This window comes from Gymnodraco acuticeps, unplaced genomic scaffold, assembly GCF_902827175.1.
Source record: "Gymnodraco acuticeps unplaced genomic scaffold, fGymAcu1.1, whole genome shotgun sequence".
Lineage (NCBI taxonomy): Eukaryota > Metazoa > Chordata > Actinopteri > Perciformes > Bathydraconidae > Gymnodraco > Gymnodraco acuticeps.
The window spans coordinates 1,744,352-1,766,545 of NW_022992344.1; the positions used below are offsets into that span (position 1 = coordinate 1,744,352).

Here is a 22,194-nt window from a genome sequence, read left to right on the forward strand (position 1 = left end):
TCCAGGTTGGCTGACTCCTGACTCCAATTAGCTCTTGAAGAAGTCTTTATTCTAGGGGTTCACATACTTTTTCCACCCTGCACTGTAAATGTTTACATGGTGTGTTCAATAAAAACATGAAAACATATCATTGTTTGTGTAGTATTAGTTTAAGCAGAATGTGTTTGTCTATTGTTGTGACTTAGATGAAGATCAGAACACATTTTATGACCAACTTATGCAGAAATCCAGGTAATTCTAAAGGGTTCACATTTTTTCTTGCAACTGTATACATGAAAATGCAGCACAGAAAGGTCACAGTTCTACAGATTTGGGTTTATAATTTCTGTTCCATTTTTATAGTTTCAATGTTCTGCTTTTGGTGGGACCTTTTTTGTGCCTTAAAGAGGCAAACAGATAAACAAATAGCTCCAAACGCTGCAACAATCATTAGAGCAAACGTGGTGGCAAGTCCGGTCTCAGCATCACTTGTTGAGAGCTTCATACCCAGGAAGTCCACAGTGTTGAAAGAGGGATCAGGGGTGATCGGCGCACTTGTTGCTGTAGAAAGGAGATTATCATATTGTAATATCATAACCGTTTCTGTTATTTGTAAATGTGAGAAAATAAGACATTTCTAGCCAATTCTTAAGCTCTTCGATCACTGACTGCTGTTTTCTATAAAGTTATTTGACACATTGAAGGAAAAAAACACGTATTTGCTTTCTTAAGACAGTTAATTTAACTTTCACAAGTGTCAGTTAAATCAGAAACTACAAATAGTAACTGCTTAAATTAAGCACAGTAACAGAGCGTTTCAATTTGGTTACCATACTTAGCACACTGCCATGTCGTGCTTTGTTATCACTTGTGCAGTGAGAATTTCCACTTGTAGTGTTGTCTCAAAATGCAAGAAGCAGCTTTTCCCTCACTGGAAGGCACAACTGCTGTTAGCTAGCTAGCTAGCAAGAAATGTTTCCATCGCAATGAACCCAATAAAAGGGCTAAAAGTGGCTACTTTTTTGACACTATTATAGTGGTATGTTTATTAAATATAGTAAAAGAAAAACACGTATAGCACTATTTTATAGTGCTGTGTTGAACAGTTCAACTGCAGGCGTGGCTGGTCCCATCTCTTCGGTTACGTATTCAAGATGGCTTTCATAGATGTTCAACGTTCAACACTCAATTTTTTGAACATTATAAGTTATAGTACTTTTTGCCATACTTCACATTTGGATGCACTTATGCACACAAAATGGCACATGTAAGTGAAGGAGAATGCAAAGAGACACAGCATATGATAAAAACCCTGACCAAACGACCCAGTCTCACGGCATTTCGTGTTATAGTCACGAAATGTAATCTATTGATTCGTGTTTCTACGAATTAATGTATTTCTATTGGTAGTATGTTTTGTGCCTGCACCACGTCTTTTTGTCCGGTCGGGTCTTGGAAGACCGGAAGCTGTGTGGTTCATAAAAACATTTTCTTACGGACTTTTTTTGCCGTCCGTGAGGAAAATAAATGGGGCTTAGAGGCTCAGAATACTGAAATAGTATTTTTTAAATCTTTTTTTCCTTCTAATTTGTTATTATTTTCTAAATAACACACTGTTATTTACTCAACAATAGCACACAATTATCCTTGTTTTTATTTATTTGTTTAATTCTATAATCTCTGGCTTTTTTGCCGTCCGTCAGGAACTGAATTTCAAAACAAAGTCACCGGAAACAGACGTAGGTCTATATATGGGACATTTCTAGCATTATTGCGATACACACCCACTGAACTGATTACCCAAGATCCTCAGCTATGGTTGAAGCTCGGTGATTGGATGTTTTAGCCGCAATGCACGTTGGGATATGGTGTTAATGCGATATGAAATCCAAAAAACATTTAAAAAAATTAAATAATAATAATACTTTATTTGTGCTTGCTTTTCTCTTTGATAGTCATCACATAACAGCATTGTAATACACGGTTCGGCTGCATTAAATATTACACATCTGCCATAGTTCTCTATTTATAGATTAGAAGACTTCTGGACAAACTGGAAGAACTGCCACCGAAACCGAATACGTGACGTGGATCATAAATATATCAGCAATTAAACAACATCTTCAATTTCTCCTCACACAATACGTCTCCTTGCAGTATCAATACAAATGCAGCTGACTTTTATATTTGATCTAATTGGTAGATAGGCAATATTTACACCATAACGGTGCACAGCTGATAGACAGGGACTTGTAGTTTTTAAAGATATTACTGATTTTCTTTGCATATAAGAATGTAAATACTGAGTTGAGAGAATAGTCAGGGTTTTGGGTGATGGGAGACACATCTATGGAATCAGAATTTCAATAGCTTACCATTAAATGACGGATATACCTTTCTGTCTGTGATGTTTTACAAATCAGATATTAATGTGTAGAAGTAAAACATGTGAAATAATAATATAGCAATATCCTGTAAAATTATGTGAAAACATGAATAAAACTACACATCTTCAGATGTAATACATACATAAGTGTCCTACACTAATAATACAAAGTTATTATGGCATATGTGTACCTTATTTGTAACATCTTCAGAAACTACCTTTCCAACTCCTCAACAGTTGCCTGTCTTTGACTGTTGCAGGTGTGGGTTCAAATATCCCAAAAATATATGTGTGGATAACAAAATACATCTGTCATGAACTAAACTGGAAACTTATACTGGAAAGTATAATTTATTGTGTTAACACTTTAAACTTGACAGTTTTTTAACCCGCACCACCTAGTGGTTAAAGCACGTTATTTAATATTTTTGTTGAATATGTTATATTTGATGAAAAAAATATTAAGAGTACATACAAAATAGGGGGAAAGTAGAAGGTCAAAGATAGAAAGATAGAATATAAAAAATCAAGAAGATACTGTAAGTGATCTCTACAATAAAACAGTTTAGTGCTGGATGTACAAAGATATTAATAGGAGGATGTGCAGAACAGAAAAACGAATTAACCTTTATTTAAACATTAAAGAATACTTTAGGTTAATGTCATCTTTTAAATAAGAAAAAAGCTTTGGGGGTATCTACAGAGAAATATTAAGCCTGACAAAGTACTTATTAGGCGCTTTCACACCGCAGTACTTTTCCCACTTTAGTTCCGATATAGTTCCGAAATGTTGCGTTCACACCAAAAAAATTCGGAACTAAAATGAGTTAATGAGAACCTTTTTACCCCCTTTTCCGTGGGAGAAAAAGGTTCCTATTTCTGATTGGCTGGGCGGATTGCAAACCACGCCCCGTAAAACTCCCAGAAAGTTTTGTGAAGCCGCCACTTTATTATCCTCGCATTAGCATTAGCATTAGCCCAGCGCACAAATGCAGAGAGACTAACTTATGGCAACACAAAATAAAACATGGGAGCAGTGGAGATGAGGAGGTGTCGGCTGTTGTAGCAATTTATCATTAAGTCTAATTTAATCATAAGTATTACTGTAACTTAATTATCTGTTTATTTCCCACGGATTGAATTCACATCTAGCCTCTAATTTCATCTTCCTTAGAACAAACCAAAGTCTGTCTCTATAACCATTGGTTTGTAATTAACATGTATGTAAGTTTCAACCGTCTGCTCAACACTTCTTGTAATGTAAATTCGCCCTTCCCTCCTTCTGTAGTGTATAAAGTATTTGTATTTTCTTTGAATGTGGTCAGATCTTGTATTCACTTCTTGGTGCAAGACTCTGTCCTTTCAGCTGAAATAGATTAACTCTGTTAAATGCTTTTTGACTTGTATTGACTTTATTAAATAACACAACTTTGCTTTAAACTTCTATTATTTGTTCATTTCTTGCCAACCAGGTTGTTTCTGTTTTTAAAGTGACATTTCCTCCACCAACTTTTCTGGCGATTTACTCGGAAGGCTTCAGAAGAAGCTGCTGGGAGTCCCAGCAGCTTCTACTGAAGCCAGTCCCCAACTCCGGGGACTTCCGGCCAGGGACTTCGGGTGGCAGTATAGAGAGGTGAAGTCCCGCCTATCTACTTCCGACCCATGGGACCTTATTTCGGAAAAATTGTGGATTGAAGTCAATGGGGAGGGAAAACATATATTTCGATCCCGTTTGAATTGTGCCATGAATTACACATATGATGTTTCTCAATCTTAAAAAAATAATTTCCATGTCAAAAAAGTCACAGTTTGTCGTAAAACTGTTGAAATATAAGACTATGAAAAATACGCAACTAGAAAGACTACAAATCCCAGTCGGGTAAGTGATGTCATAACTGATGTCATAATTGTTTTCCTCCACTAAATATAAGAGATAGCTAAGATAAGATGCCTGTGTGCTTAGTACCAGGTTGTTATCATACCAGCAATGAGTCTTGCTCGTTCTGTTAAGATTATTGTGTTATGTCACGTTTTGTATGTCTTGTTTTGGGTGTTTTGCTGTTCTCCCTGTCATGTTTTCCTCTTGGTATATTGTCTGGTCCTTTTCCCTGTGTTTTTCCTCCTGTCGTTAGTTTCCCTGGTGTGTCTAGTTGTCTGATTGTGTTCACCTGTGGCCCTTGTGTTTCTCCTCCCCTGCCCGGCTGTTTCTCATCTTGTGATTACCCCTCCCTGTATTTAGTCTTGTCTCTTGCTGTATTCAGTGTTGGTTAGTCGTTTGTCTGTGACTGTGTTCACCGGGGAGTGTTCTGATTTTCCGTGTGCCATATCCTTGAAATAAAGGTATTTTCAGTTTTTTCTGCATTTGGGTCCTGCCTGCTTCACTCACCGTAACACGTTCTTTCGCTTCCCGTCTGATGAAAGGACCAGGGTTGCGTTCCAATAGTCCATTTAGTTTAGGAACCTTCCTAACCAAGTGAAATGACCCGGAAGTCCCTCAGTGGCAGCCATGTTAAGTGCCGTTCCAATTCTCTAAATAAAAGGAAAGGAGGTTTCAAACTTCCTTTATAACCTCCTTTAGCTTAGGAACCACTGGACCTCCCTTTTTCGAAAGGAGGGGAGAAAATGCTGCCCCACAATGCATTGCAGCCGCAGCATTTGCCGTCACTCAACAGTCGGCCGTTCACGAAAACAACCGATTATGACGGAGAAATTATATCATGAAAGTTACGGTGCTTATTAAGCATTTTAAAACGTATGTGGTAAGTTGCCAAAGTGCTTTGTGTTGAATGTTCGTCAGTATTATAATCAAAAAGAGAAATATGAACGTTCGTTTTTACTGAAATGATCAATTAAAGTCAACATTTCACAGTCTTTACTGAGCTGTGTGGGGTTTGTTCAACTTTTAAAAGATGTTTGAATGGTGATATACATAGTGATAGATGTTAAGGACTAACGTTTATAATAAATACATTTGTATTGATTTTAAGATATTTTCATAGTTCATACAATCATACGTATTGGGATCATTTGTATTAATGTGGACCGGAGGGAGAGGGTGACGACGAGCATAAGTTTCACTTTCATTTTTTATTTCAATTCCAACTTTGGTCATGAAGAATATGTTTCTCTGTTGTCCACGTTCATAACGCATAAAACAACAGCATCAGAGCACGGTGCAGAGTCTCTAGATGAGTTTACAGTAGTCCCTCCTTCTTATTATACATCCATGTTGTAGTCCGCTATAGAAAACTGTTGTTTCCATAGTTTCCCCACAGCAGCAGACGCACATTCATGACGTCAGCTGGCGCATCATAACCACGTCGGATAGTGAAAGTGCATTCGGATTCTCTAAAGTACCGCAGTCTCTTCTCCTAAATCCTTTTGAATTCTCCTATCCACTATCCCTTAACCCTGTGACGTTTCACTCAGAGGTCAAGGAATAGGAGATAGGGGATCAAGTTAGCTAGTTAGTAGCAAGCACGTTAGTTAGCATTACAGCCTTAGCCTTGTCATTTTTATTAGCCTTAACATGAAGTAACATTAAGTAACCCAAAATGTAAGTACAGAGTAGTAGTCATATTTCGTGAACCCTTTGAAGAGTACTGTCACACCGGTGTGATAATTCTATAATACACCGTTTAAGCCCGGATGCCCCCGGGGGAGACATGCTAACGCCAACGCTACATTAGCATCGGCGATCTTTTATACTTCATGCTATCTGCAGTTCATGAGAACTCTTTAGTTCTCATGAACTGCAAGTTCTGATGAACCTTTGTGGGAAAAGTACTGCGGTGTGAAAGCACCTAATGTCTAATATATTGCTTTTTCTGCAATGTTAACTATGTTGAAGCACCTATTTTAAAGGGGACCTATCATGCAAAATGCACTTTTGTACATCTTTTACACATGAATATGTGACCCCGGTGTGTCAGGGCACTCACCAAGTGTCAGAAAACACAACCCTCTCTCTTTTCCTCCATACCCAAATCTCTAAAAACGGGGCTGCAACGGATCTGATACAGATTGATACAGATTTGAAATATCTCTGACGTCAGAAACAAGGAGCAATCTATATGGGCAACTCTCCACCTATCAGGGGAATGGGGGGTTGGGCCACGAACGTGTCCGTTCATACGAGACCGCTCGAAAACGCTGGAGACGCTGTAGTACATATGCCAGGCCTGTAAGTGGCGCTGGCATACAGAATCAGCCCTTGCAAAAACAGTGCTGGAATAGAGCAAATAGAGCGAAATGAGGCATGGCTAAAATGCATGATCTGTTAGGTATTTTGAAAAAAAACTTCACAGACATGTTTTATATAGGTATGGCCCTACAATATATTATTTAAATATAGCATGATAGGTCCACTTTAACTGATATTATACATATTAATTATACTCTTATAAGATGTATGTAGATAGTATAAGAAATGTGCAGAATATGACAGTTTAATGGTGGAGGTATACACACATATTGTTAGATGTCTTGTAATGCACTGTTGAGGAACCGGCGAGCCACATTTTTCATCATTGCATAACTACACCGTAGTTGTATGATATGTCAATAAACCTTAGAAAATCTTGAAATCTTGAAAGGGATGTGCAAAATAGCCATTATACAGTCTTTAATTAACTATTAGTAGAGAATAACGAGTAATGAATATACTGTATAGGGATCTGCAGATAAATGTTTAGTCTTTTCAAGCACCAACTAATATTTCTCCTGATTGTTGGCACTTGTCAATCACCTTCCCGGAATTTTACTCAGGTGTGACTAAAGTCTGATTTAAGGGTTGTTTATATTTCACATCATTAATCCCAATCTGTAAAGTAACTAAAATAAATGTAGTGGTAACCTCTGAATTGTAGTGGAGTAGAATTACAAAGTAACAATAAATTGCATGTTTTACATGCTGCTATGTATTACTTGGGATCAATAAAGTATATATTATCTTATCTTATTTTAAGATGATCGATGACTACTGCCATATTTTCAAAATTTGCCTCTGAACCTTGACAAGTGCATGTTTCAAGGCATATCAATTAACAATATGGGGTCACAGACATAAGACCAGCTATTAAATAAAGCTCTTCTGACCTGAGCTGTCATGTAGGTATATATTAATGCTGTCCATTATGGACACAAGCAATTTTCACCCATTTATTAATTATATGTTTTACATTTGACAACACCAATGTGTTTCCTATCCCCTAAACCAGGGGTGTCAAACTCAATTTAATCGTGGGCCACATCAGCATTTTGGCTGCACTCAATGGGCCGGTTGTAACTTTAAGACTATATAAAAAAATACAAATATAAATATATATATAAAATAATGTATTATATTACATTATTGCCTCTGCATTGGATTATTATTGGATTGGGTAATAGCTTCATAATTAACTACGTCTGAAAGCAGAAATCTGGGGCAAATGATTGCAAGTCTCTTCAGTGTGCATATCACAAAATGTTTTAAAAAGAAAAGCCAAATTCTGGAAAACAAACCAAAAAAACAGAAGTGACATTTTTTTTAAAAAGGAAGTGATATTTAAAAAGTCAAATTCTGAGAAAAAGGCACATTCTAAGAAAAAAGGCACATTCTAAGAAAAAAGGCATATTTAGAAGAAAAAAAGTCAAATTCTGAGAAAAAAGTATAATTTGAGATGCATTGTGGGACATGTAGTTTATGGGCAACGTGCTTCTGTAAATCATCATGTAACCGAATAATAAAAATATAATATTTTCTGCAAGCTCTTGTGGGGCCACAGAAAATGAAGTCACTGGCCGGATTTGGCCCCCGGGCCTTGAGTTTGACACCCCTGCCCTAAACCTCCAGGGGTGTACACAGTTTAATACTGGCAACTTCTAATTGTGGGAAAAACGAAAACGTCTTTTAAAACTGCAATTCCCAGTGGACACGTGCCATAGAACATGTTGCGAAACACAATAGCCAGCATGTGTAGTTCGGGGGGGAGGGGGGACCCGTTCCAGTTTTGGATAGTCTGCCGTGGCTTCATTCCATTTCAAAGTTTGATGCTCGGCGTAACCTTGGCGCACTGCCACCACTCCAACATGCAATCACAGAGCTTGAAGACTAATCATGGGGTTTGTCAAGCAAAGGGACTGTAGTCCCAAACGAAAGCTGGGGATTATGGGTAGTGTAGTGTCTTCGGCCATCCTAACCTCCGAAAAATGTGTTTCTCCGAATCGAAGGACACACACAAAAGCGTTGTACACAATTTAAACCAATCAATGTTGTGTAATTAACAAGGATAAACTGATGTTTTTAGTTGATGAGTACTGCAGATTACTATGAAAACGTAGAGACCGGAAATACTGCACGAAGTGCGAGGAACCTATTGTTATTGGAGGAATTCTTCTTATTATTTTTCTGCGCTTTCGACCTGTTTTTGAGAGCTTTAGGATGCTTCAAAAGTTGTATAATTTTGCACGGACGCCAGGACCGGTGAAAAATTTGATATTCTGGAGTCAATGGGTTAAATATTCCAACCTGCTCACTAGCGCCACCTATCAAAATCCCATTTCAGAATACATTTACAAAGTCGCACAGTAACTCCAAATGACCTGAAATTTTGCACACATATCCGGGAGGACCTGCTCTAGAAATAATCCTCTTGGAACCCTAAACTCCGCCTACATTTTTTAATTAGCATAATTTACATAAACAGTTAAATATTCACTTAAATTTCAATTTTAGGTTTTTCAACACCAAACTTCGTATACAGCATCGCTGGAGGGTCAGACACATTACCGTAGAAAATTAGCATGTTCAGACGATACATATTGCCGCCATTAATCAAAACGTACTCGCAAAAAGGCGGGGCTTAGAAAGAAATGCTCATAACTCCTCAACAATGTATCCAAACATCACATATTTTGGTGGATAGGTTCAGTCTGTCTTGGGAAATACGCACACCAAATAATTTCTATTTTGGACTATAGGGGGCGCCAAAAACACCACCAATTTATAACTCAAGAACGGATGGACCATACGACCAAAGTAACAAAATCCACTCACCCCTTAAGGTCACTTATTAACTCATTTAATATGCTAACAACAGGACTCCACTGCTTTTGTCTAGCAGTTAAACCACAACTTATTGATTGTTCTTCTTAATGTTATTTTAGAAAGATACAACGTTAAAGTCAATTTACCTTCAGGCGCTGGGTTGAAACATTCATGGGGTCCCAATGCAGGGTCTGGGAATCCGTTGCAGTTGATGATGGTAGAGTAGCAGGTAACAGAATTCTTAGCCACTCTTGGCAATTTGGTGTCTGAGTGATTGACATAGAAAAGGCCAAATCTCTCTGAAAAGCCAGTGGCCCACTCAAGGTTGTCCATCAGTGACCAAGCTGTGTAGCCACGGATATCCACGTTATCTAGCAAGTAAGCTGGAAAGAGAAAAGGAACAATTTTAGAAATGAAAATACACTGAAGTTCTTGCTTTATGTACTCCATTAGAGATGATGTCTTGTTTAGACATTATCCAGTAATACAGCAAGACTACCTTTCAGCAGCTGGTTGATGTATTGTTCATAGTAGTAGCTCCTAAGGGTATCATTTAGGTCAATAGGTCCCCGCTCTGAGATACCATTTTCTGTGATGATAATAGGTGGATTTCCATACTCCGCCTTAATGAAGTTTAATATCCTGCGGAATCCAAACGGTGAAACCTTCAGCCAGGACGAGCCTGAATCCAGCCAGCTACGATCAGCAATTGTTCCTGCACCCCTAAGAATATTAATTCAAGTACATGGTTTTATTTCACAAAAATGATGGTACCAATTCTCATGATTATGTATGACTTGCTTCTGCCACTTGTTTCTTGCACAGTACTTGCTTACCTATCGGCATCGTAGTGCTGCAGGTTTCCATAGTTCACGGGGAATGCCAGGACGGTGGTATAATGGTTGAACCCAAAATAATCATAGGTACCTTTAATCCTCTTGATCTCAGCTGGGGTGAACTCAGGCAGTCTGGAGAAATAGTATACAGTACATTAAAATCTACCTGATAATGGTACAACAAATGTCCATTATTTCTGTTTAATGTTTTTATTTATTTTTAATACCGAGATTTTGTCAGATTAGCAGCTAAACTTCGCTCTCGAATGATTGTCTTCATCATGTTGCTGTAGTCTCCATTAAAAACGGGATGGGCAAACCAACCAATGTAGAACTGCACAAGGACACACAAAAAGCACCATTAGAGAACAGACAATAACAACTGTTAGTTTGTCCCTATTATTTATTTCAGTACCTGCACCACACGTTTTGCAGCATCAATGTCTTCCTGCTTGTATGGATTCCTGGGTTCTGACCAATCAGAGTTGATGGTGATGGAGATAATTCCTTGCTGTTTGGCCCTGTATTTGTCATTGTAGAGATGCCAGGCCTCGGCGTGAGCTTTAAGCAGGCTGTGACCCACGATGTAGGGAAGAGTGCCTGGTCGGAAACTGATCCCTGTACACACATTTTAAAATGCCTTCATGAGCATGTAATACTGTTCAAAACATTTGACTTTTAAACCTGTTTCCAAACCAAATGGTAGAGAAGTGTACGGTTATATAGAAAGCCGGCTATTTTTACATCTAAATCTGCCTAAAAGAATATAAAAATATAACCTAGCCAGTGGCACCACATCATCAAGTAGAGACAAATGGTTTGAGCTAGCTTTCGTTCCCTTGGATGCGATGTAACTAAACAGATTAGAACAGGTAATGTGTGAGGTAGAGTATAGGTTTAAGAGCATTGGTTAAAAGCATACCTGGGGCAGCTGCTCCATAGCCATGGCCTATATTGGCTACATTGTACGGTTCATTAATGGTGATCCAAAATTTGACTTTGTGGCCAAAACGGCTAAAGATGAGGTCAGCATAATCCCTGAATTTGCCGACAATGGTATCATTCTCCCAGCCCCCAATGTCCTGCAGAGCTTGTGGAAGGTCCCAGTGGTAGAGAGTGATCTGATAACAAAGAACAGGCAGTTGGGGTTTATCAAATTAACCAACCTTTTATTGCAAAACTTCCAATTGGGTGCTGGCAGGAATAACACATACGTGAGGTTGGATGTTTGCTCCGAGCAGTGCATCCACTAGTCTGTGGTAGTAGTTGAGTCCAGCCTCGTTGATGTGCTTGGTGGTGCCATCAGGAAGCACCCTCGGCCAGGATATGGAGAAACGATAATGTGTCACCTTAAGTTGCTTCAATATAGCAACATCCTCTTCTACTTTGTTGTAACTGTTACACGCTATGTCCCCATTATCATCATTGAACACTCTGAGAGGAGTGTGAGCAAACTTGTCCCAGATGCTGAGGCCTTTTCCATCTGCTCTCCATCCCCCTTCAATCTGGAGACAGTGGATTTAAAGTAGACAAAAACAGAGTGAGGAATATTTGGTCAATTCCCTGATCCAGCATTCATGAAGGGGCTTCATGTAAACAGTTACCTGGTATGATGCTGTTGCAGTACTCCAAATAAAATCTTTGCGGAAATGGCCATAAATGAGTTGGTCATCATCTGTTGACGGGAAGCCATTGTCCTTTATGACTTGGTAGTAGAAATGAGCTGAGTACTTGGGTGTCCTCGGACGGATTGGGTTAGTGAAGTCCACATGGTGCAGCCCAAATCCTACTTTGTACCCATTGAGCCACTCAAAGGAATCCATGAGAGATGTTGCTATGTATCCTTTTACCTTCACACCATCAAGGTCATACGCTGTCATTAAAACAAACACACACAAATAATGATCAAGACTACAAATCTAGTTAAAGTTAATTACCATCATAGATATTTATCTTAAGAAATGTATTTCAGCGCACCTTTCAGAGCCTCATCAACATAGGTCTTGAAATAAAATACTCTGGCAGAGTCATCCCAAGTTGTCTTTGAATTTGTAGCAACTCCATTCTCAGTAATGTAAATCTCTGGATCTCCATACTCCTCTTTGATCCAGTTGAGGAGTCTCCTTAAGCCCCATGCGACAGCTCTCTGGTTCTTGATGGCAGTAGTTGGTGAATCACTTTCCTCTGCTTCTGACAAGTCCTGGTCATATAAATATGATGCAGGGTTAAGTCTCAATGTAGCATGCTGTGCAATTTTTGTAGTGTAATGATTTACACAGAACATGTCAGCAGTTCCCTTGATGAACATCTTTTCTTCTTCAGTGAATGAAGGTAGTCTTGTCTCTTTAAGATCTTGGAGCTCACTTTTGTTTCCAACTTGCCATTTCATGGCATCAGGATAGTCACCGTTCTTGAAAATAGGGTGTGCAAACCAACCTAATTGGAACTGCAGAGCGCGGTCAGCAGCCACCACTTCACGAGGAACATTAACATCTTTAGGTTCAAACCAATCAGCATTAAGGGCAATGGATATAAGACCACCTTGGGATGCACGATACTTATCATCATATGTGTGGTAAGCCTTGGCGTGGGCCTTTATAAGGTTGTGTGCAACTCTGTATGGTGCAATTCCTGGATTTGTAACATTGGGTGGGACCTGTCCAAGTCCATATCCTGACCACGCAATTGTATGAGGCTGGTTGAAGGTCATCCAGAATGTCACTCTGTCGCCAAAGGTGGCAAAGCAGAAGTCACAAAAGTCGTTAAAAATGTTAATCATCTCTACATTGTCCCAGCCACCAAGTTTTTGCAAAGCTTCAGGAAGGTCCCAGTGGTACAGTGTCACCATGGGAGTGATGCTATATGCTAAGAGGCCATCAATGAGTCTATTGTAATAGTCAACACCTTTCTGGTTCAGAGATGTACGCTGACCATCAGGAAATATCCTGGACCAGGACAAAGAGAATCTGTACGACTTCACCTTCAGAGCACGCAGCATGTAGAAGTCTTCTTCAAGTCTGTGGTAGCTGTCACAGGCCACATCTCCATTAGCATTATCAGGAATATTGCCATTTTGGGTGAATGTATCCCAGACGCTGGGCCACTTCCCATCAGCATTCCAGCCACCTTCAATCTGGTAGGCCGAAGATGATACTCCCCAACTGAAGCCTTGTGGGAAAGTGCCGTAGTGGTAGAGTTTTCTCTGGAAATTTGACTGAATTGAGAATTTCTCCCAGACAACCTTTGATTTAGAGGGAACCTCTGAGGGTGGTAAAGCAGTTGTACGGGGAGTAAATCGCATCTTTGCCAAATTAAAAAACTCCCCCTTGTGGCCACCAAATCCATTTTGCTTTATAACCTGAGAGTAGAAATATGCAGATTGCTTCGGGGTTCTTGGTCTGTCTGCATCTTCAAAGTTGACATAATGAAGACCAAACTTTTGGCTGTAACCTTTCTTTCCCTCAAAGCCATCCATGAGTGACTCCGCTGTGAATCGCTGCACATTCACTCCATCTAAGAAAATGGCTAAAAAAAAAAAAGACACGCAACAGCACATCAAAGTTTATATTATTTTAACACAGGGTAAAAGGTGGTTGCCTATTAGATACATTCTAGACACTCACCTTTAAGGGCCTCATTGATGTAACTCTTCATGTAGTCTATTCTACTGACATCATCCAGACTGTCCCCAATGTGCTCAGTAGGCATACCATTCCCAGTAATGTGGATTGGCACTTTGATAATGTTCAAATACTCTGTGGAAATGTAGTTTAAAAGCCTTCGGAGACCCCAAGGTGCAGAATATATCCAGTCAGAAGCTGTTGAGGACCATGAGGGATCTACGTGTGACTGGAAGTTGCCAACCCCCTGAGGACCAGGGGTGCAGCCACCAGCACTGTTGTTGACTAACCGGGAGGTATAATGGTTCAATCCAAAATAGTCAGCGGTTCCGTGTATCCTCTTCCTCTCTTCAGCTGTGAAGACTGGGAGTCTTGCAGGTTCAGAGAGAGGACACTCGTTTCTTTTCTGTTCAATTTGAGTCTTGAATGATGCAGGATAATCTCCATCGACAAATATGGGATGTGCAAACCAGCCCAGCATGAACTGTAGGTAGCGATCTGCAGCTGCGATGTCTTCTGGTCTGGAGGGGTCCACGGGTTCAGCCCAGTCAGAGTTCAATGCAATGCCCACTCTGCCTCCTTGTGTCTTCCTGTACTTCTCATTGTAGACATGCCAGGCCTCAGCATGGGATTTGATCATGTTGTGAGTCGCCTGCAAAGATAACATAAATAATGAGGTAATTGCATGAGGTTGGCTGTGTGTCATTATGTATTTACAATATAGTATAAATATTGCCCTCACCTGATAGGAGGCCACCACATAGTCTTTCACTCCTGGGGCATGCTCACCAGTGCCATACCCAGCATGACTCACCACCCAGGGGCTACTGAAAGTGTTCCAGGTCTTGACTCTGTCTCCAAACCTGGAGAAGCAGAAATCTGCGTAGTCTTTGAAGGCTTCAACAATGGAAGCGTTGGTCCATCCACCACAGTCCTGGAGGGCCTGGGGCAGATCCCAGTGGTAGAGAGTGACAACAGGTTGTATACCAGAATCAATGAGAGCATTGATCAGCTTGTCATAGTAGAGAGCACTTTTCTCCGACTGACTGCCCCGGTGGCCCGAAGGGAAAATACGAGCCCAAGAGATGGAAAACTGGTAGGTGTTAACATGAAGACCTCGCAGGAGGTAGACATCATAATCCACCTTGTGGTAACTGTCACAAGTGAGATCAGCAGTCTGATTGGCAAAGACTAGACCATCATGACCAAAACGGTCCCAAATGGTCTCTCCCTTCCCATCTTCTGCCCAGCCTCCCTCCACCTTGAAGGACTCGCTGGAGGTGGCCCATTGGAAGTCAACGGGAAATGATACGTTCAGGAAGAGATCCCGATCAGTTTGAGCCGCAAACTGATTCCACACATTCTGATAATTGTTTCTTAATGCTGAAATTCTATTAATGTCTGAAATGGCATGACTGTTGAAAATAAGGACGCAAAACAATGTTAACATACAAAAGCAAACTGTCAATACCAATGCAACTGTACATTTCACCAGGATAAATGGTTACCTGGTTGGGAAGTCCTCCGTCTCAGGCTCACCCAACATATCCACTGTGTCACATCCGACAATCTTCAGGTCAGCGTTGCTCATTAACACTGTAATGAGTGCAAAACTAAGTTAATACAAGTTATATGACCAACAATAATAACATGCGCGGACATAAATGAAGATGCAGTCATTTTGGTTTTTATATCAAGACCCGAGTTGTATTAAAATATGCAGCAGCATTACCTGTTTAACACACTGAGCTGTGTTTATTGCATTCACATAAAAAAGAAAAAACAAGACCTATTACAGCTGTTCTGTTACATAGCTAAAAGGATTACATGATAACACTCCCGTGATTACGGTACTAAATAAGTTAATGATTTTAAAATGCACAACAGGCCAACCTTGTTCTCATTGGTTGGTAAAAACACAGAAGATTGGTTCAGATTGTGTTGGAAATGTATATTCAACAATCAACACTTACTCCATCTAGAGTTATTTTTTTATAGAATATTTGAATATTTGAGGTTAGAAAAAGCACAGGCATATTTCAATATTTCTTTAAATGGTCCCTTTTAGAGTGCAAACACAAGTATGTGTGTATTAGCTCTTGAAGTGCATTGGATTGTTTGACATATCACAGAATAATAATAGATAACTCAGTAAATGTTTTTTAAAGACATATTGTTATAGTTTAATTCAATGAAGACAATGTTGTTCCATGGAAAGGGTTAGTGTTGGGGTTAGGGTTAGGAAGACTTGTTTTCTCTACTTTCTTGGTATTTTAAAATTATATGTAGAACATTGAATAACACAGTAGTACTAAGTCAGGTACAATTACATTTACCTTGTAAGAAATTGCCAAGAACCTGATATTGACTGTAGGGACAACCATGAACAGTCATCTCGTATATGAGGATAGGCAAGTCTCCACTGGACACCTACAACATAACAGTGTAATACAAAACATGAAAAACATTTTATGAATTCAGATCACCCATTAATGTTAACCGTACCTGTACTCTCCTCAGCTCCTCACCAAGGTTTGCTGATTCACATTCATATTCAATGTGCATTGACAAGAAATCCATCTGTTTAAAATAAGGAGATACAGTAGGGTATGTTATACCACTCATGAATATTAATGAGTATACATCAATAAATGCTTATTTAAGTTTTATTGTCGTAGGGTCTACATTACTAGACATTCACAGGATCATTTATTTTTCCTTTTGATCATAGTAAAAATGTCCCTTTTCATAAATCTGAATAAAATAGATTTATTACTGTCAATGTGCATCTTGGACAGGTATAGAAAAACAACCAAATCACATTGTGTTCTACTTCATACACATGGTGGCCAATTTGTATAATGTGAATACACTAATGTAACCTTAACATATTGGTTTTTCTGCGATACATGTGTGTAAGAGGGCAAATAAAGTATGGCAACAAGTTGCTGACACAGAATGTTAAGATAAGTAAAGGTATAAATCATTTTGAAAGGCTAATAAAATACTTTGGAAAATGCCATATTAGATATGCAAAATACAACCACTAGGACCATCTAATATTCTAGAGCACTTTGTTGAGATGCGGCAAATGCTTTACATGAAGTGACAAATTAATTATAGGTGTGGTGTTTGCTTTGTAAATAAAGTTGGTTTGTATTCATGCGTGTAGAATTCTAGATTGACACAACATCCACAGAATCATGTTAACATTTCCCTTTCAATCCTAGACATGACTAACCATTTTATTTATAATGCTTACTATTCTCAAAAGTTTATATTGCAACTGCTTAAAAAAGAAAATGTAAGAAATCAGAAGATGCAGCTTACTTTGGTTGAACTTATTATCTGGGGAAGGATTGCCACATCACTAGCTCTCAGACCAATAGACAGACGTCTCCCTGTGGAACAATGAAGACACTATTATTTAGTATAGCTGAATTCTATTTAACTGCTGCTGTTTCATTGTCCTGGTATTGATCCTGCTGGCTTTCATTCGTTTTTTTTGAATAACACAGAGCCCAATTAATGTTATGAGCAACACTAACTATGATGAATCTGCAGAAAAAGCCCATTGGGCATCGCTCTATGGGGAAATGCATGCCTGAATTATTTTATTGATCCATTGATTATTTAGATAGGCACAGTAATCTACAAATGTCATCTGAGCCATAAATGATGGAGTGAAGGGTTTCAGATAGAAAGAAAGATTATCAGTTGGTCATAAAGTAATCCCTTTTTACAAGTTATTTCTCACGACACATTGATAAGACAATATATTAACCAATATAGTTATGGAAACATTATATTGTAACCTCTTAAGCCCTACCCCTAGGCTGACCCTAAGGGAAAATACACTAAAATACACAATTTACAATACCATTTATTAAGAAATACTCAAGCAGTGTCCATTTTTTGTCCATGATTACTGTCGGAGTTTTACTTCCACACGCTTCAAGAGCTCTGCTAAATAAGTATTAATATTGAGAATGCAAGGCCTCACAGTGCTTTATAAAGTATCTAAAGTTTTTATTAAGCAAGCTGGACAACATAATACAACATTGGTTTTTGGAGGTGATTCAAACACAGCATCAAGGGGCCAGGAAGAGCCAGACCTTGTGGAAGGAATTTCATTCAAACTTGACTAAGTGAGCTCTTGACTTGGCATCAACCCAAACTTAGGAACTTTAGTAACTGAAATCTCCCGTTTTTTTATTATTATTTGAACGAGTTTATTATTGAAATACATAGTAAAAGACAGGTTTGAACAGCATACAGGTAGTTTATTGATTCTTAAAGCTAGACACATGTTTTCAGGGGCAGAATTACAGGCATATCTGTTCAACAACCTATTAAGTGTAAATAAGTGTCATGTTTAACTATTACAACACAGTAACACATTGCCAATCCTACAAACAGGAGCTTTCTCTGCAGTCTTACTCACCTTTTTCAGGAAATCGTTGATGGTAGAGCTGGTAAATGTTCTTGTTGAGTTTCAGGATAGTTTGCAGAGGACCAGGATCATGCCTAACATCATCCAAGTCGCTAAATGTCACCCAGGAGAGTGCCAGCTCTCCAAACTCTCCAAACACAAACTCAGCGTACTGCTGGAACATGTCTCCCAGCTCAGGGTTCTCCCAGCCTCCATACCTCGATCTCAGAGAGTCTGGCACTGTGGATCCATGCAGGACCACCAGAGGCTGAAGGCCCACCTCCAGCAGCTGTTTCATCAGGGTCTGGTAGCAGGTGACCACGGCCTGCTGCGGGTGTCCGGGGAAACCTGTAGGAAGGAGGTGAACCCATGACAGCGGTACTTTGAAGTGGGTCACCCCTCTGCTCTGGAGGTACTCAAAGGGCTGTTTAGAGCCTGGAAGTACTGGATGACTGCAGTCGAATGCATCGTTCAGGGGGCCTGCAACAAGCATGAAGTCTTCCTGCGGGTTAAACTCATTGCAACAACCATACATACAAAACGAATACAGCAAAGCAACCCACAATAGGTACTTCATTGTGGCATGCAAAGGATATACTGATATTATCCACTGATAGCCAAGCTTTTCAAAGCAATTCTGTTTTCTTCTTATTGCATCAACTAAAAGATGGATATCACATCCAAGCGGTGTCAATGACACTGTTTTATTGCAGCTGTGTGATAGGCTCAGAAAGACTCTGGACTTGTGATAACTGCATCTTCCTCTGTGCTCACATTTGCAGGCCGTTTATTATAAAGTCAGAATATGCTTTAAAGAACTTGGATTGATTTCTCCCATAACATGTCTTTTAAACTAATTTGCACTTTAAAAACGACGGAATCACAGTAGAGAATCTCTTTTACCAGCCATGTTTTCTTGTTAATTTAACAATAAAACAAGTATATAACAGCTGTCAATGTAACTATAATAAACTATTATCAGCAGACGCACTTTGCGTTACAAAGCGACTTGTTTCACGAATGAATGTATATTATAAATATAAGAATAATGAATAATCATGTTTCACAATTCTAATTTGCATTTCTCATGTTGTTTTCTTAAGAAACTTTGCAAAGAAAGTGTTTTGCCCGAATTATCTTTCTAATTTCCTGTTTCTTTTTATTTATCTGTGAAAAAAGAGGTAAGAGAGGTTATCCTACAAATAGCTTAATTATCTTTGCCTGTTTTGATTCATTAACACAAGAGAAAAAACTATTTAGGTCAACCTTTTTTCTATTTGACATATTTTCAAATACTCGTCTTTAGCAAAGCTAATAAAGTACATACTGTACCATGTCCCATTATCTCAGCCTTTTCATTGGAGCACGGCAGCAGGGTGCTGGACTCTTGAGCATGTGTGGATCATTTTAACACTTGTTTTGCACTTTTGGTCATTAGGTCATTGGCTAACAGACAATATAAAGGGATTGAACAAATAAAACAAGGCATTGCAAGAGGACTTGGAAACGTAACTGTTCTTACCTCCTAGCAACGTTGTAATTGCAACCTGTAGAAACATTTAAATTGTTGCCTTAAAGTAAAACCTGCAACAATATTGGAATTGCTATTCACCATCCACACTGCCCTGAATAATATGTAACTAGAGTGGTAAAAAGCACCAACAACACTGTATCCTTATAGCGACCTTCACCTGATACATTCCCTTTGAACCCTACACTTCCTATCAGGAAAAGCAAATGTTGTCAAAAATGTTCTATGCTCTATGGGGAAATGCGTGCCTGAATTATGTTGTTGATCCATTGATTATTTAGATAGGCACAGTAATCTACAAATGTCATCTGAGCCATAAATGACGGGGTGAAGGGTTTCAGATAGAAAGAAAGATGAGCAGTTGGTCATAAAGTAATCCTTTTACAAGTTATTTCTCACGACACATTGATAAGACAATATATTAACCAATATGGTTATGGAAACATTATTTTGTAACCTCTTAAGCCCTACCCCTAGGCTGACCCTAAGGAAAAATACACTAAAATACACAATTTACAATACCATTTATTGAGAAATACTCAAGCAGTGTCCATTTTTTGTCCATGTTTACTGTCGGAGTTTTACTTCCACACGCTTCAAGAGCTCTATGCTAAAGAAGTATTAATATTGAGAATGCAAGGCCTCACAGTGCTTTATAACGTATCTACATTTTTTATTTCAGATACATTCCCTTTGAACCCTACACTTCCTATCAGGAAAAGCAAATGTTGTCAAAAATTGTACTCATTATTTGGCAATCTCTTCAAAAGTAACATTATCTGACATACTACAAAGTGAGAACAACTTCAAAGAAACATTTCAAATCACATACTGTTTATATACGAACACTTGGTAATCTATAAAAGGAGGCAAAGTATGGGATTAGTTTTGTATCATAAAGATAAAGCAACACTTTTTCAGAATAAAGCAAAACTATGAGTTGAAAAGAAAAAAAAACGGAGTCAAGCAAAATAAAAATAAATTTCAAAAATAAAACTATAAGTTGCAAACAAATCATTTGTGTAATCATGTAAACTATAAGTATTTCTTCTTTGTTTTAACATAGGTTTTTGTTTGCAGTTCTTGTTTCTTCTTTCTCAATGATCAGACTTTTGCTCTCGCTGCAGCTCTCTCTTTTGCGCTCCCTCATTTTTTGTTTGAGATTCTGACACAAACCTCCCAGGTGGGCGGGACTTTCAGGGGTGCGTCCCCATTGGCTACTCAGTTTTTGAGTGACAGCCCAGTCCTCCAGCGATTGTACAGTGCAGGCAGCTGCGGTGCGGTAGCTAGCTGAGCGTGGACAGAAGACCCCCAGAAGAACCAGCATTTCAATTATTATAATACAAGTGAAAATATATGTAAGTATTGATCATTTGTGTTGTTTGTGCTATACGGTCTGTTTCTTTATTGTGTTAAGTGAGAAGTAAAGCTGTGCTATGGAAGTTAGCTTGTGCTACCTTTAGATCCACAACAATGCAAGCTAAGTAGCCTAACAGTTAGCTACATAGCTAGCAGTGAGTGAGCGTTCAGACACCGGTGTTCCGGATTAACTGGTTCCCCGATCAACTGGTTGACAGATGTGGAGGCGTGGCCTTCGACTGAAATACACATTTCGATCGCTTCTTCTGTCGTTTACATAAATCTTTTGGTATATTTGGCTGGATAGGAACACTTTGATGCACATTCAGTACCAGTGTGTGAGGTTGTGGTTACAATGGCGATATCCGGACGCGAACAGCGAGGACTACAAAAAGAAAAACGAGTTGACTGGGGATGTCTGTTCAAAACATTGCGAGCTCCAATAAATCATTTAAACCAGCTATTGTTGCCAGACTTATTTCTGAATATCGTTCTTAATGTGATACCAAGTCCACCTGAGACCTGTGTACACCTTCAGACAGCCTCCAAGTGAAGCACACGTTGTTTACTCACAGTTTGAAAGCAGCGTGGAGAAGTCGTCAACTGTGTTAAGCTGTGATCCGCTCGAATACATCCTTAAAACCAGCTATTGTTACCCGACTTATCACTGAATATCGTTCCTAATGTGATACCAAATCCATCTAAGACATGTGTACACCTTCAGACAGCCTCCCAGTGAAGCGTACGTTGTTTACTCAGAGTTTGAAAGCAGCGTGGAGAAGTTTTCAGCTGTGTTAAACTGTGATCCTCTCAGGTAAACTGTGATTCGCTCAGGGTCAACTGGGATCCACCCATGGGAAAATGGGATCCGCCCAGGTTAAACTGTGTTACGACTTCTGTGGCTATCTACCAGCGATCATGTTTAATATGAAAGACACACACACATTTATTCCTTATAAAAAAGGCATTCTGCAGCACTCATCCAGATAACATGTGACTGTTAACTCGTTTTGAAAAGATA

The 22,194-nt window shown here is 39.1% G+C and overlaps 1 protein-coding gene across 1 annotated transcript; it reads right to left on the reverse strand.

The window, feature by feature from the left end:
- Positions 1–224: 224 nt before the first annotated feature.
- Positions 225–18,776, reverse strand: LOC117541578 (lactase-phlorizin hydrolase-like). The gene is made up of 17 exons (XM_034208788.1): positions 18,296–18,776; positions 17,182–17,252; positions 16,357–16,431; positions 16,188–16,281; positions 15,360–15,447; positions 14,594–15,266; positions 13,855–14,503; positions 12,209–13,756; positions 11,836–12,104; positions 11,446–11,736; positions 11,154–11,352; positions 10,647–10,849; positions 10,459–10,565; positions 10,232–10,363; positions 9,895–10,118; positions 9,542–9,778; positions 225–540 (listed from the first exon to the last, which is right to left on the reverse strand). Exons 1-17 carry the CDS (start codon positions 18,774–18,776, stop codon positions 317–319), a joined length of 5,565 nt encoding a protein of 1,854 aa, XP_034064679.1. The 3' UTR covers positions 225–316.
- Positions 18,777–22,194: the final 3,418 nt, after the last annotated feature.